General features: G+C 39.8%; 1 protein-coding gene across 2 annotated transcripts in view; it reads right to left on the bottom strand.

Moving 5' to 3' along the window:
• The window catches only part of creb3l1 (cAMP responsive element binding protein 3-like 1), a 38,416-nt gene extending 30,798 nt beyond the window's left edge, over positions 1-7,618 (bottom strand). For both annotated transcript variants that reach the window (XM_057817501.1, XM_057817494.1), the window contains exon 1: positions 7,284-7,618. In XM_057817501.1, the coding sequence (XP_057673484.1) occupies positions 7,284-7,391 (108 nt within the window). In that variant the 5' untranslated portion in view covers positions 7,392-7,618. The remainder of the gene's footprint in view (positions 1-7,283) is intronic.
• Positions 7,619-17,089: the final 9,471 nt, after the last annotated feature.

The following is a 17,089-nucleotide window of genomic DNA, read 5'->3' as shown; positions in this document are numbered from 1 at the left end:
AGTAGTAATTGGCGTATTCGTGTAAAGCTCTGGATAGTGTTCTAAAACATAGTTTAAACCTCAAAATGTCATCAAGCATTATGTCAGCTTTTCTTTGTGGCTGAGCATGTCTGCATTGAAGGTCTGGGAATGGTGCAATGATTTTATGAAATCACATGGATTAGGCATGCACACATGACTAATGTCACTTTGCTAAATGGAATTGTGGAAGAAGCTCAGATTCTTCACTGTGTGTCAGAAGATGTGGGAAATCTACCAATCTTTGGTCTTGGATTAAACTGATTCATACACTTATTAACTCATTCGCTGCCATTGACGGGGATAGATGTCAAACCCATTTTAACTTGGAGTCAATGGTAGCAAATGAGATGGTATCGTTCACGGCTTATCCTTCCAGTTACAGTGACGTTGCCGTATATATCTTCATCAGTTAATGTCAGATAAAGACCTTTCATTTACTTCACACTGTGTTCTATGCTGGGAAACGCATAAACTCTTACATCTTCCTGTCATGTTTTTAATCGTAAGGAAGAAACACAGCAGCTAGGAAGAACAAATATACTATATTTAAGGAGTAATTATGAATGAAGACTGTGGTTATCCCTGTAACTAACAGTGCTTGGTCTCAAACCATCAATCACACTCCCTTTGTGCCAGCTGTCACGCCAGCACTAGTTTGCAAGAACTGGTTTAAGACCACCCATTCAAAAAATGTGGGTATTGCCAGAAACACTATGTGGAATATACATATTTATATGGTAGTACATTTATTCATTTTTATGTTTGTCTTGAAAGTGATGTTTGGAGGGCAATATATTCTTTGAGGATGCAGTTGGTGTAAAAGATTTGAGAAACAGTGCTGCAACACATCACAGGTCACACCAGAGGATAATCAGTCGGGATCATCTGTTGAGACATCTGATAGTCAGGCCTTTACTGACTGTGATCAGAAGGGGAAGTCAGGCTCATAAACATGACGTTTGGGCTCATAAATTGTGGGTCTCAGTCATTTGATAGATGTAGTTGCATGTAACGATGAGGTTCTGACAGTTTTAAATGGAACTGCAATTGTGCCGTGGAGTTAAAAGCCGAAGGCACTACTCCCTACTGTATTTGATATTATGTGGTTACAGTGGTTTGGCTACATTTAGCTACACAGGAGTTAATGTGGAGACTGAAGTCAACCATAGTTCTCAAGAAAACAAGTAACAAGATTTGTCTTTCGTCTCTCTCGCTGTCTCTCGCGTAGACAGCGTGCGTGCTCGCATTCCTTCTGAAAGTTGTGTGGCCAATCCGCAGTGAGCATGCAGAAAAGATGGGTGTGTCTTTCTGCAGCTGGAGTGCAGGGTTTGAATGGGGAGTTTAGAAAAAAAAGGGGGGGGGGGGGGAGAACCCACATGAGAACGTAGTATGCAGGGGTGTCAACATCATTTTTGTCACAGGCAACATTTTTATTATTGTTCCCCCCAAAGACGGCTGTTAAAACTGGTTCAAAAATTTCAAAAGGGGGATTGGCAACAAACAAACAAAAATCAAATACACTCTCATCATTTAAAGTGAAGACAAGTTGGGTGTACATTTAAGTAAGCAACATTAAGACGATTCAAGTTTGTAAAGTAGCCAACATTCAATAATGTGGAGGTCCAGATCTGGCCACCATGCCTTGAGTCTGACACGAAGTACAGTACATACAGGATAGAAACAGAAGAGTGAAACATAAAAAAAGACCCCAAACTGAATATAATGCATGAAGGATTAGTTCATTGGCTAATGTTGCATGAATAAGTATCTATACAGAGTGTTAAGCGCAGGAGCTATCCAAAGTTCTTATACCGACTGCTAAAATTAAGAAAAACTAGCCAACTAAAAAAACGTGGGCATCTTTAGTAAGAAACTGAATTTAAGTGTTTGCACCTAAATTTGTGACTGCTCACTGAGCTTCTGTTAGAAGATTAAAATTAACTCATTGGCTGCCACTGATGGTGATAGACATCCAGTGCATTTTGACAATCCGGATCAGAAATACTGTTGTATTTACCTTTTCTGAAACATAAAAGATGATTGAGTCCTCAATTGAAGAACATCTGACATTTTTAACACACTCAGAGAAAACTGCTACTATTGGGTGCTGGAGTTTTTTTAACTGAATCACATGCAGTGAATGTTGCCTGCACTGCAAGTGCATGTTTAGAATTATTGCCTGATATGGTCAATTGTCCCCATCCATGTGCTGTATATTCGATGCATTGAAGACTCTACGTTGTATGTTTCTGTCTGTGTGTGTGGTAGTGGGTTTTGTTATCCCTCCTCTTTTTTTTTTCTTCTTAAACCTGTCCTATCCTGTTCATTTCCTTGACACGGAGAATGGAATTCTGAGTGTCCGATTGGTCTGAACTAGGGCTGTCAAAATTATCGCGTTAACGGGCGGTAATTAATTTTTTAAATTAATCACATTAAAATATTTGATCCAATTAACGCACATGCCCTGCTCAGATTAAAATGACAGCACAGTGTCAGTGTGACTGATTTTATGGGTTTAAGCACCATGAGCATTTTGTATCTTTTGAAATAAACAATGGCGAGCTACTAGTTTATTTTTTGGTTGAAAATTTTACAAATTTTATTAAAACGAAAACATTAAGAGGGGTTTCAATGTAAAATTTCTATAACTTGTACTAACATTTATCTTTTAAGAACTACGTCTTTCTATCCATTAATCGCTTTAACAGAATGTTAATGTTAATGCCATCTTGTTGATTTATTGTTATAATAAACAAATACAGTATTTATGTACAGTATGTTGAATGTATATATCAATCTTGTGTCTTATCTTTCCATTCCAACAATAATTTACAGAAAAATATGGCATGTTTTATAGATGGTTTGAATTGCGATTAATTAAGATTAATTAATTTTAAGCTGTGATTAACTCAATTAAAAATGTTAAATTTTTGACAGCCCTAGTCTGAACAGTTTTAATGTAACACATGGGAGTATGACATACTCCCATCGTGATCATTCAACATGCCTCGTTTATTAGTAGAAAGCAGCGAACAGGAAGGAGTTATGGGAGGACAGAAGAAAAGAAGGAGAGAGAGAAGAAGTACAAACAACAAGAAGAAATACATTGAACGCCTACACTAACTATGAAAAAATTGGTGCTATCGTTAGCCAGTTGTATTTGCAGTTCACACCATGTGGGGGGCCTGATGACCAAGGGAAAAAAAAGAAGGGGGGGTCAGAAAGATAAGTGATTGGGATGGGTGGAGTGTACACAAATCATCCATGTGAGGTGTAGAACCCAGTATTTGTGTTAATTATGCTGGCATCCTCTTCTATGCTATTTGATCGCTCATCCTGACACCAAGTTTTACAACTTGAGTGTGTGTAATTACACCTAATCATGAGTGACTCCCATAAGACATGTGGAAGTCCTGCAGACGAGTGGAAATGCCAGCGGGAGCTACCCCAGGGCAGCGGCCCTTCCCCAGCCAATCGGGGGGGTGCCAGCGCAGCCCAAGTTTCCTCCCGCAGCCCAGCAAGGGGGCCACCGTCATCCCCTCGGGATTCAGAGTGGTTCCCCAGGCCTTCCGCGCCCCCATCAACCGGCCTTCAGGAATGGGATGAGGGGACGCGCCACCACGTCCGCCAGAACCACCGGCCGAAGAGAGGGAGAAACACCCGGGCCACGACCAACCCACGCCACCCCGAGTGTTGGAGACCAGGGGATACCCACCCATTTCCTTTTTCTGCATGTACTCAATAAAGGCCTGAATGTTGGATGCCTCTAAAAGATTAACGTGAGCGAACATCTTGTTGTGTGGATTGCAGTGGCCGTCCTATCCTAGGAAATATTACTCTTTGAGACAACATTAAAAAAAAAATAATAATGTCCATGCATTGCATCTGATGGGAATGACGACCTTTTTCAGCATTACCCCCATGTACAGGTTGACACGTGCCGCAACAGTGTGCTGGGCCATCTAACGTTTATATCGCAGAAGGCGCAATTTGACTCCAGTCCAGCTAAATTGACGCCTTCAAAGCATGGTGGTTGCTCAGCCATCCAAAAATGAATGAAAATGTATAGCCCTTTTTTTGTTGTTGTTGCATTTTTGTAGTTCTCCCCCACTCTTGCCTTCACCCATCTGAGAATGCTGCCCATATTGCCTGTATCAAAAACCACCGCTGAGTTGTGTTGATTTTTCCTCAGCAATCTACACTAGGGATGGCCCGATCACATATTTTTAAATGTGAGTCCGAGTCACCCGATTTTGAGTATCTGCCGATACCGTGTACCGATCCGATATCTCAGAAATATATTTAAGAAGAAAAAATGCACATCGAAATGTCTTTTTTTTCTCCAATTTAAACAAAGCTATCCAGACATTATAGCCATATAAAAGAGTTATAAGTACAGCAGTGGTTTCAACGAAGCGAAAATAAAATTCACAAATCCCCTATTTTTCCCCAAGTCAGTTGTGAAGTACAAAATTAGGTTGCAAAGAAATTAAAACTAAATAATTGAACGTAAACACATACAAAACAAAGTTGGTCGTCCGATGTGATAAAATGAACAATCATTGTCATGATGGTATTGACATTTTTGCTGTTGTTGGACAGTTCCTTTGTCCTGCAAAGTTTGTTTTAGTAGTGTAAATACAATTATTAATTAGTGTAAACATATATCTATTAGGGCTGCAGCTGACGATTATTTTAGTAATAGATTAATCTATCAACTAGTTAGTTTGAATAATCGAGTAATCGGATTTGGAACATTCAATGCGTTGCAGGATAAATTTTAGGGATGTAAAACAAAGGCTTGCTAAGATTGCACTTTCAAAGTAAAATTCCCGAGTGTTCCATCAAAATAAGCAGAATTGCACTTTCATTTAAAAATAAACTAAAATACCTGAGCTTATCTTCAAATGGTATAAAAAATAAATAAATGACGATCTAAGTACAACAAAAGAACAACTGGCTAACTTGCACAGCAAAAGTTCGCTAACTTGAATGCTATAAAATGCTATGTTTTTGTTAAACAATGCTCCCAACAAATCGTTCAAACACATATTCCCACAAAAAAAAATGGCAACATACCTATAAAGTAGATTACAAATGCATTTAAAAAAAGTTAGCTCAAACAAAAACTTACCGTATGTTGGTCTTAACAGGGAGCAGTGGATTCAGCCATGTGAAACGAGTTATGCAATATTCGCTGTTGCCACTAGAAGGCAGTGTATTCACCCAAATCAATAAAACTAAGTGCAAACACTTTCAAAACTAACCATTACAACGCCACTCTAATTAAACAAATACTCCAGGCAGCAAAATTTGATTCGAAGCTTTTTTTCAAATCAAATTACTCGAGTTAATTGAGTAATCGTTGCAGCACTAATATATATTCAATGTCCTTATACCTCTGTAATTTTTTGTTGATTGTAGTCCTTTATTCATTCTCTGCTATTGACACTTATAGACATCAAATCAATTTCAACTAAGAAGGCTGGCATTGAGTGATCATGTTTCACTGCCATTGACGGCGATAAACATCCAATCCAATTTGACTCGGACTGATTCGCTGTCAGCCCCTTGGTCATATTGGATTGGACGTCCATTGGCATCAATGACAGCCAATGACTTTTTTTTTTTTTTTTTATTTAGTTTTAAAAATCCGATTTTTATATATTTATATTTCTTACTTGATTCGAATCTTCTGAAAATTACAATCGGGCCCGATTTCTGATTATGTGATTGAATCGAGGACATCCCCAATCTATACGGTAAGGCTGAGAGTTACACGCAAGGGTGTAGGTTTGGGCTCAACATTGGTAGGGACGATATAATTGCATAACATGCATGTACACTTTTTGCTGGGGACGGGACATTAATAAGACCAAACAGATTGGGTAAACGAGGGTCAGGGCTGCATTTCACACGAATATGAACCTAATTAATTGATAGGCTAACTGATCATTGCAAAATAAATCTGTATTGAGTTATACCAGTGCTTCTCAAATATTTTCTGTTACGCCCCTCATAGGAAGACACTATGCGCTCATGCGCTGGTCCTCATGGGAAACGCAGTGTTCAAAAACTTACCGCTTTTGTCCATGAGCGTCGCTAAAATCGACCATAACTGAAAAGTTACCAAGTGTTGCTTTAAGACCACATAAACAAAACATAAAATGAAAATTGGGTAGAAGGGAGTAGACCTCGGTTCACTACATTTCTCTCTAAGCAGCTTCCAACTCAAGTTTTGCAGGCTAGCAAATTCACGCAGTTTAATGTTATGCAAACTCTGATGCAGGTTGTGGCAAAATTTCAGTAGCAAAATTAGTGGTGTGTCCACCACCTCCATAACATTGATGTCTTTTTACATTTCTTATAGTGGCTGCTGCTGACTGAAAAAAAAAATTCTAATATCCCTCCTCTTTGACGGTGGAGGATGAGGCGGCATGTTGGCGACCTGTTGTATTTTCGTCGGGTCAGTGTGTGTGTGTGGGAGGGGAGTCGAGCCATCAGTCAATCAAACGAGTTTGGGGGGGGTGGACTTGCACATTCAGCAGTGAAAAAGGGGTAAATATAAGTCTGAACATAATGAAAAAAAATCACTTAATAATGGTAGGGTCAATTGTATCCTTACAACATATGGGAAGCCATTTTAAATCACCTCTATAACAGAACTCATTATAAAATGCAAATCAGGTTGCTTAAAAGTTGGTGGGGACAATTTGAGCATCCTGAAAAGTAAGAAGTGTTATGTCACCACTGTCCCTATGCAAACCTACGCCCTTGGTTACACGTGAATTCATTCACTGCCATTGACAGCAATGGACGCCCAATCCCTTTCAACCGAGAAGACTGGCAGTGAATGAGCATGTCTCTGTATCACTAAAAGTGATACAAGTCCAATCCTTTTGAACTGGGAGAGTTGGCAGTGAATGATCAATGCCAGCCAACCCAGTTCAAATGGATCGAACATTTATCGCCTGCTTTCCAAATACATTGATAAGGGGGAAAGTTCCCTATTGCAATGTATTTTGCATGACACCTGGATGAAGTGTATGGCACGAACACACACACAAAAGTTGGAAATGTAATAGCACCGGATGTCAATAAGGATCTATCATCGAGGTCCGGGTCCGGGTGGAACGTCCAGCTGAGATATGTGCGTTTGATTTGTAGCAAACTCAAATACGGCTCCGCTCCCGGCAGACGGCAAGCGCACTTATTGCGTTTTGTCAGCAGCGTGTTTGCATGTGTGCAATTGCCTGACTCACCACATTGGTGAGGAAATCTCCTTCGTTGAGTTCTTCCAGGTCCAACAGGTTGGTGCCTCCAGTCGGATAGAGTTTATCAGCCGCCAAAGTGTCTAATATAGACTCCATCGTAGAAGTGTCTGGTCTGGCGCGCGCTGATGAAGAACTATTTCATGAAAAATAAATGTTCCCAACGTCTGTCATGTGGACAGCCGCAATTGCATCGTTCGCGAGTCAATCACTGCGCTTCGGCTGTGAGTGACATGCTCGGTGACAATTCACATCTGCGCGTGAACGTCCTTCGACCTCCATCCAGCTGCGAGAGAGCTGAGCTCCGTCCGTCTTCATCCAACCTGTTTCTCCCACGCTCTGATGTATAATATGCAGCGAAGCCCCGCCCCTTCCGTGGCGTCACTGCTCTACGCACACCCGAACAAAACTACACATTCATTAATTCAACAATAGGTGTGTACCTGTGCATTTTCTCACAATTTATAACAACACTGAGGGGTATTAATGGCAACAACAGGCTTTCGACATGTAAGCCTAAGGAACAAGAATCACTGCATATTTTACACACCCTATTTCTTGTCTTGCTGAAATGACCCCGCTTTGACAGGGTGGCCCTGTCTCATGCTAGTGAGTCAGCGCTCACCCGCCCCATGCGTTACAGATTTCGTTACCATGACGACTTGGTTCGTGAGTCTCCAAGTCTAAAAAGATTGATGACTCATGAGTTACCTGTGACTAAGATGTGTTTAATTGCTCATTAGCTGCCATTAACGGGCGATAGATGTGCAAATTCATTTGCACTGGGAGGGCTGGCACTGCACACAGTGGCGTTGTTAGGCCTATTTTTTTGGGGGGGTGCGGTAATATTCTCAAGCCCCCCCTAAATAATTTGGTGTTGTTTTGTTTATTAAAAAAAAAACAACAACATTACACAAAATGCTGACACATTCACTATGAAGTTTCCCGAATAATCGGTTTAAATCAATAATCATCAGGGGTGAAAGTGGGCAGACCCGGCTGCAGAAAGAAATTACAGGGGAGGGCATTACATTTTTTTTGGGGGGGGGGCACACTTCTTCAATGTAAATTTAGCCGTAAAAGTGGCGTTTTTACCCGTTATATTTTCTGATGATAGTGTCAGTCAGTGAAACTGCAGGAGGTGGCAGCGCTATCGGTTCGTGTTGACTTTCGGCCGCGTCTTTGTCATGGCTTGAGTTCGTCTTTAGTTTCTTGAAAAAAACACGGATCTCCATTCCAATTTGAATTAGCTACGGAGGAGCCGCTCAATCGCCATTTCTGTAACCGGAGCAATCCCTATCCAATCACAGTACACAATGGCCGGCTACTCAGGCTGCCCCCCTTATCTGCGATTGGCTAGAAATTGCCTACATTCGCTGCTCTGATTGGTTGAATTAAAGACGACAGATCAAGATAGGATGACTAGAGCAGTGTTTTTCAACCTTTTCTGAGTCATGGGACATTTTTACGTTGGAAAAATTCTCACGGCACACCACACCAAAATGTTCCAAAATTACTTTCTGTATAGTATATTTAATTATAAAATAATTTCTCAGTATTTATACTTACTCATTGTGAAACGTTCAGCAATTAGGCTTGAAAAACTATCAGACAGGGGACTTGAGCAATGCATTTAAGCACATCAGGGCTGGTCGTCTCGCTGACAATGGCTTTGCAGACAGGTAGTATTAACGTCTCTGCCACAGTTTGGGACTTTTGGGATTTAGCAACAAAGTAACTGGCTTTCAGGGCGTTCTTATTTACCTTTGTAGTTTTTTTCAAAAAAGTTGCCCATTTCTCTGTGTTTTCACGAAGGCGTACAAAATAATCCATTGACTTGTTCTGAAGCGACGGGCGTTCATTTGGAGATGACGTTTAAGCTTGTATGGCGCCATGGCGCTAGATAGCCGCTCGTGTCGCGTTCAAGAACTGCTCAGATTTCTAGGTATCTCCCACCTAGCTGTCCTCGATAATGTGTTGGAATAAAACAAAGAGGGAGGATTAACGGTCGTCACATATGGATAAAATGGAAAGGACACTTTTGTATATATCGACACTTGACGAGTCAAATAATGAACAGTAGAAGTGCTGGGGTCCACATTGTTACGGAGAGCAAGGTGGCTGATGGCTAGAAATCCGAGCAGTTCTTGAACGCAACACGACTCATCTGCACACAACCGAGAACTTTTTCCCCATTCCTTCCTTCCTACTGCAACTTTGCCCGACGATGTTAAAAAAAAAGCGACATTGGATAATTTCTCGCGGCACACCTGACGATCTCTCACGGCGGCGGCACAATCGGTTGAAAAACACTGGAATATAGGGTTCATTCTCCCCGTGTGTGTGTGTTTTTGTGGAAGATTAAAAAAAAAAAAATACACAGTACAGTTTAATCGAGCTAGGGCGGACACAGCCGTCCCTCAGGGCGGGCACGGCCCCCTAATGCCCGCCCATGCCGCCGGGTCTGAAAGTGGGCCAGAACGGTCAGGAACGCAGTTCCGGTATAAGATTCAGGGCCAGAACGCAGTTCCAGTATAAGATTCATGGCCGGAATGCTGTTCCGGTACACGGTGCTTTGATTCCGAAAATATGACAACTGTCAAAACACTATGTAAAAAAAAAAGATAAGCTGCTACACATGCATTTCATCCCCAAGAAGAAAACAATCCACCAACATCAGATTTACATACACAAGTGCTAACAACAAGCATAATAAAGTGCTTGTGTAGCGTAATCCATTTCCACCAATATTTATTTTATTCCACGGACGGCATGGAGGCCTGCTGCAGTTATCAGAGTCTGACGATGATGAATCACGTCAATGTGCGAATGCACGCAGCAAAGCAAAACGCCTGAACTCATTTCATCTGTTCAATTGGCTGACATGCTGACACGTGATCAGCAAAGATAGTTAGCTCTGATTGGTTCAAACGTGCATTTTTCTGGAACAGCAAGAAAAAAAAAAGGGTTTTGAATTGATGCGACAAAAAAAAGGGCAGTGTAACATAAAATGGATTAAATCTTTAAGCGCAACAAAAGAGTTGAGTAGGCTTATTTATCATATTTAGTTTTATTTGCTCTGATGGGGAGGTTCAGAACATCTTAGCTGTCAATGTGCACTTTGGACTTATATTTGTTCATGTTAGGCTACTATATTCATTTCCTTATGATTTAAAAAAAAAAGTCAATGTTTGCGTGATCTTCAAAATATATTCCATTTCACTGCATAATATAAGTCATTTGTACTTATTTTTCTGAATGTATGTTGCTTGTATCTTTATTGTTAAAAATAAAGAAATGTTTACATTAACTTCAATTTTAATATACATCCTATGTTCTTAAGTAGTTAAAATTGAGATTTGGCATTTAGTATGTGAGGAAATGAGGGAAAATAAAAATTAGGAGATGGTTTGGGTTATTGCTGTTTTTGTTAACTTTTATTTTGCAAATCATTAAAAACACTATTTCGAATGAAAATCAGTTTTTGTATGTGTTATAGAAATAACTGTGCTAAAACAGTTTTCTTTGCATTTCAGTAGTATAAGAGGTTTACCCCCCCCCCCCCCCCCCAAATAAAAAAAAAAAAGAAAGAAAGAAAACCTAAAGAAAATTTCTGGCTCCATAGCGACCTTCACGTCGGGGAGTTCCGGCAAGAAGTTCTAGCCACTTTCACCCCTGATGATCATATACTGTAACCTATCATAATCAAATTAAATATGGTCATAAATCTGTCAGTTTCCCTTCACTTCATAGAGTAAGGTAGACAGTCCCTTTAGTGCAGTATTTCTCAAATAGTAGGGCGGGCCCCCCCCAGGGGGCCGCAGAGCGATGCTGGGGGTGGCGCATGTGACCTTGGGGAACATACATTTTTGTCATACTGGAATAAAGTGTAATTGCACATCCACTCAGTGGGTGGCAGTGCCACTGTCATTTTCAGCGTGTGCGCAGTATTTTTGAACAAAAAAAAGAGCACACAGCAAAGAGCTCTGGAGATATGAAAAGCTTGGACAAGGAATATGACGAAGCATATGTAGCATTTAGCTTTTGGCTTTGACCCAGTGGGAGACGAGGAAACACCAGACTGTTTACTTTCGCAGCGGACAGCAGGAATTTTTTTTTTCAGCGAGTGCCAAATATTGCCAACAATCCTCCCGCTTTGTTAGTGTTACATCAGTAAACCAGCGAGCACTGTCAGCATCATATAAATTGGCATACCAAGCTGGTCAGTGCAAAATAACCCCACACCATAGCAAAGAAGCTGATACTGCCTGCAGCAAAAATAAAAACTGTCCCTCTGTCCAATGACACTGTCCTTTTGTTGTATTAATTTTTGTTTTTTCGGTCTAATTGTTCGACATATTGTCCTAATGAAATAATGTTGCTAATCAATTTGAATATATTATTATTTACTGATTTTATTACATTTTATTTTTCAGAATCAAACAGTCAAAAAATGTACAGTATCTTGAGTGTATTTTTACAGAATGGATGTGGGGTTTTTTTTTTTTTTTTTTTACACTTTATTGTAAGTTGCTCTATATTACTTTTTTCTTTAATATTAAAAAGAACACAATGTTCAGTGGCGCCACCAGGGGGTGACCGGGGTGGCCACGGCCACCCCTATAAATTGGTTGGCCACCCCACTGGCCACCCCGCTTGCCAGTATATCGTTAGATTGTTGTACCATCAGTTATGCATTTCTTCCCAAATGAATGCATTTATTTTGTTAAGTTAAATGTAGGGCTGTCAAATTTGTCACGTTAACGGGCTCTAATTAATTTTTTAAAATTAATCACATGAAAATATTTATCGCAATTAACGCATTCGCGGTAAGACTCATTCACGCATTGCTGCAAACAACCTACAATGGCGCCATTTTACTTACATACAGAGATAAGAGGCAGAGTGGAGTAGATACAAGCATTCATTGGGGCCATGCTTTTAATTGGCAAAAGCTTTGTCATCTTTCCCACAGCAACTATAAATATTGTGGGACGCGAGGTGGGGAAGAATGACAGGAGTTGATCTTTTTCTTTACACCCTGTAGTGTACCCAACGCAGAGAAGATGTAGCATTTGCAGACACCACACACAGTCCTGGTGGCACCACTTCCCATCATCCATTTGGGCAGAACAGTTAGGTCGCTACAGTATCATTTACTGAAAGCTCAACAAATACACTAGATGGCAATATTTAGTCACAATATACAAACTCACATTTATCCTTTAAGAATTACAAGTCTTTCTATCCGTGGATCCCTTTCACAGAAAGAATGTTAATAAAGTTAATGCCATCTTGTGGATTTATTGTTATAATAAACAAATACAGTGCTTATGTACAGTATGTTGAATGTATATATCCGTCTTGTCTTATCTTTCCATTCCAACAATAATTTACAGAAAAATATGGCATATTTTAGAGATGGTTTGAATTCCGATTAATTACAATTAATTTTTAAGCTGTGATTAACTCGATTAAAATTTTTAATCGTTTGACAGCCCTAGTTAAATGTACACCTTATGCCTAATATATACATAACACAATAAAACAGAATTGTTGTGGAACTCAAAATGTTGACTGGACAGTTATGGACTATGCACATTAAATCATTAGTAACATCAAATATTACACAATACACCAAAGTATATCAGTAGCCGTGTCCTTAAGTCTTTCTGATAGTTTTCCCCTGGCCTTTTTACTGCAATAATACAGTATAATGAAAACCTGAAATTATGGCTTTTAGTTTTGGCCACCCCAAGATTTTAAGTGGCCCCATCTGGCCACCCCTATGAAAAATTTCTGGAGTCGCCACTGACAATGTTATGCAGAGTTGTACTTATAATAATAAGAATTTTATATACAAATGATGCTACAGTATATTTACAGTGATGGCAGAGAGTTGGGGTGGCGCGGAACGTTTACGTCTTCCTGGGGGGGCGTAACAGAAAATAATTGAGAAGCACTGCTTTAGTGTATAATTATCCAATCCATTCCACTTGTTCAGATAGAGAACGCCCACATCATTGAAAATCCACTCCGCATTTTTCCTGTGACCTTGCTCGAAGTCAGTATCGGGCCGGCATTAGAGTATAACAGCGATTTTTGTAGTTGTGCGTAACCTAATTAATTACTTTTCCCATCTTTGCAACGCCGTTACCATTACTGAGGGAGACGTTTCTACAATTTGATTGAATGAAAAGGGAGTTGTCTGATTTTGACAGCTTTCTGGATAGAGCAAAGCATGAATAGATGGATGAAGGATGGACATAAGAAGGTTTTCCCAGAAGTGAGTATTTATCACTGCTGGTAGTAACAGTTAGTTCCAGGCCCCGACTAACAGCAGAAAGTACCATGTACAGTGTATCACAAAAGTGAGGACACCCCTCACATTTCTGCAGATATTTAAGTATATCTTTTTATGGGACAACACTGACAAAATCACACTTTGACACAATGAAAAGTAGAAAAAGCCTGCAAACAGTTTGCTGAAGACATGTCAACAAAGCACACGGATTACTGGAACCATGTCCTATGATCTGATGAGACGGACGGCTTTCTTGTGTACCGTCTTCAGAAGAGGCTTCCCCCTGGGGTAACAGCCGTGCACACCAATTTGATGTAGAATGCGGCATATGGTCTGAGCACTAACGGGCTTAATCCCCACCTCTTCAATCTCTGCAGCAATGCTGACAGCACTCCTGTAACGAGTCACATGACATTTTGGAGGGAAAATGACAGGCAGTACTCAATCTGGACATTTAGGGAGGTAAGTATTTACTAAGGGGTGTACTCACATTTGTTGCTAGGGTTTTAGATATTAATGGCTTTATTTAGAGTTATTTTGAGGGGAAAATATATTAACACTATTATATAGGCTGCACACAGACTATTTATTATTGTGTCAAAGTGTCATTTTATCAGTGTTGTCCCATGAAAAGATATACTTAAAAATCTGCAGAAATGCGAGGGGTGTACTCACTTTTGTGATACACTGTAATTATTAAACCACCTGCTCTGTGTTTGACAAATAAAAACCTGGCTTGCACACTACAGACAATCTCTGCGCACATCTTACCTTTGTTGTTTTGCGGTCAAAAGTTACATCCTAGCTCTAAAATAACGCTGCTATTTAGCTGCTGCTAGCTTGTTAGTCTGATATGCATTGTGAAGGACCTGGTTGTTTTTAGAGTTAAGTGTGCATTTTTTTTTTTTTTTTTTACAACTATCTTTGGGGTGACTTCCTTCTGGAGTATAAGCTGTGTTTCTCACTTTACGTACAGATGAGTACAGGGGCTGAGCTCATTCACATATGATTGTCATCAGTGGAAAGTCATAATAATACATTAGTAATAATCACTCCACCACCTTTATTGACTTGTAGGAGTCACAGCAGAGAGATAGACCAATTTGCCACCCTTCTTTGATGCTTCCATCTACCAAGTAACTTGCAATTGAAGCCATTTTTCCCTGTTGCTCTACTGTATTAAAAAATAGACGAACAACAACAACAATAATAATGAATACATTATCAGTCTTTGTTAGCTGTTTGTGAAGTTTTGTGCTTGTACGCTACGTTCACTTACATCCTGGTCATCTCCTGAAGCCTAAGCACCCCTGTGCAGTGATGCCCCTGCTGCACACAATGGATTATACTTCAATCACCATCCATGGCTGCCGATGAGTTAATTCTTCATTTCGAAATGTGAACATTTTGTGGTCTCCTAATCCAAGTCTGTATTGACCAGGAGTGTCCAAACTTTTCCATAAAGGGCCGCAGTGGGTACAGGTTTTCATTCCAACCAAACAAGAGGACAGATTTTCACCAATCAGGTGTGTTACAAGTGTAAACAGTTGATTAGACTCAGGTGCTGCTTGTTTCAGCACAAACGTCATTGGTTAAACTATCAGTGCTGAATCAGTTGGAACAAAGACCTGCATCCACAGTGGCCTTTAAGGACCGGTTTGGAAACCCCTGGTATAGACTAAGATACTAACGCCCTGTTGAAATAACACAAGGAAGCCTCCAGCTAAGGTCCCAACAGTGTTTCCCTTCTGACAAACAAAACTGTAATTTAGAAGCGCGAGAAGGCCCAAACCTATTGTTAGTGGAACTCTTTGTTTGCATACCTGGCCTGTTACTCAATCTGTGATGCATCTCAGAGCTCATACATGGTGCATTTGTGGATTACATTCACAGCATTGAGTAGTTTGCCAAAATGTCAGGTTGATTTAAACCTTTCAGATTCAACCTTTCTGTACTGCTGTGCAAGAAAACATGAATATGAATAATGTAATTGTGTCTGCGTTCCCCCAGGATGAATTCTTACATGGGTCACAGGCCCTCACAATATAGGTATTTACCCCCTAGCATCAAAGTTCAACATAAGAAAGCCATTTTTGAAGTGTGTCTGAGCTCGCCAGGGGATTTGTTGCTTATTCGTAATATCTGGGACCATTCCAAAAGAGTCAAAGGAGAGTGCACCTGTCACAAAGAACCATGATGATTACCATCAGTTAATGATACTACCTTCTCTACTATAACAATCATCTCCTGTTCATCTTCAACCTACTTCTTTTATAGCATCTGGCTCTTCTCTCCCCATTTGGATATCATTTTACCAAGTCAAAACACTGGTTTACGTCACTCTGTATGATCAACATAGCATCTGCTTAGTAAAGTTATTGATGTAAAACAATATTTAACCATGTTGGTCATATTGCATTGAGCAACAATCAGATGTAAATTTCAGGTATCATTTCTCTTTACCATCGCTGTGATGTAATCCCTAAGGATGATAAAAAGCAAATAATAATATCTACTTATGTAAAAGTATTAGGAGATTTCTTGAATAATTTTTTAACTTTTCAGTTGGACTTTTTAGGCCTTTTGCATACAACTCCACATTGCAACAGTATTGAGATATTCCGGACCAAATCAACCATAAATTAATCATTTTTATAGTAAAGGTTGCGTCACAGCTTTTTAATGAATGAAAATGCTCTTGTGCATACAACAACATACAAAACAGTCACATGACCAGTCTCACCATTTGCATATTTTAATTAACCATATCAGTAAGCGGATTACAAAAATTCATAAATGCATCAATAGATGGAGGCCAATTTTATTGTGATTTTTAATTGGTTATCATTTGTGAGCAGTATGTCAGTGATTGGCTGAGTGCCTAATGATGCACTATGACTCACCATCTATTCTGAGGCAAAAGAGTTACTTGCCATTTTGACCTTTAGTTTCCTAGGTGACCACTACAATGTCATCAATCCTCCTCATCAACATCCAACAGTCACATAATCGTCACGGACTCTACAGGTCATGGCTGCTAGATCCACAATAATGAAGTCACAGGATAGATAACACATGATGATGGATACTGTATTGTTTTATGTTTAACCTATAGCAAGGCTGGCAGAGGAAACCTTCAATGTAAAATCTTGTACTTGGGTAAGGTATTTTTTCCCTTTTATTTATTTATTTATTTACTTTTTTATGACCTTTTTGCATTTGGTCCACACTCCTCAGCAGCAATAAAATATATTGCATAGACAGTTCTGTAGAGAAAGTTGTTGGTAAAGGCAGCTGGAGGGCCTACATGTTGAGGAATACTGAGCTGAGACTCTCATCAAAAGCCCTGAGACAGTCATTTTCTTCTCAGTGCTAGATGAATGATAACAATGACACCAGACACTTCAGTCTCAAATTACTCACATGTCAAGTACATGTGAGTAACAATTGTCTGTTTAGCAGGTGAAACAATGTGGGGCCGTTGAAGCTTCAA

The sequence above is a fragment of the Corythoichthys intestinalis genome, chromosome 2, assembly GCF_030265065.1.
Source record: "Corythoichthys intestinalis isolate RoL2023-P3 chromosome 2, ASM3026506v1, whole genome shotgun sequence".
Classification (NCBI taxonomy): domain Eukaryota; kingdom Metazoa; phylum Chordata; class Actinopteri; order Syngnathiformes; family Syngnathidae; genus Corythoichthys; species Corythoichthys intestinalis.
Note: the sequence above shows the minus strand (reverse complement) of the source record. Positions and strands in the feature narration are given on the sequence as shown.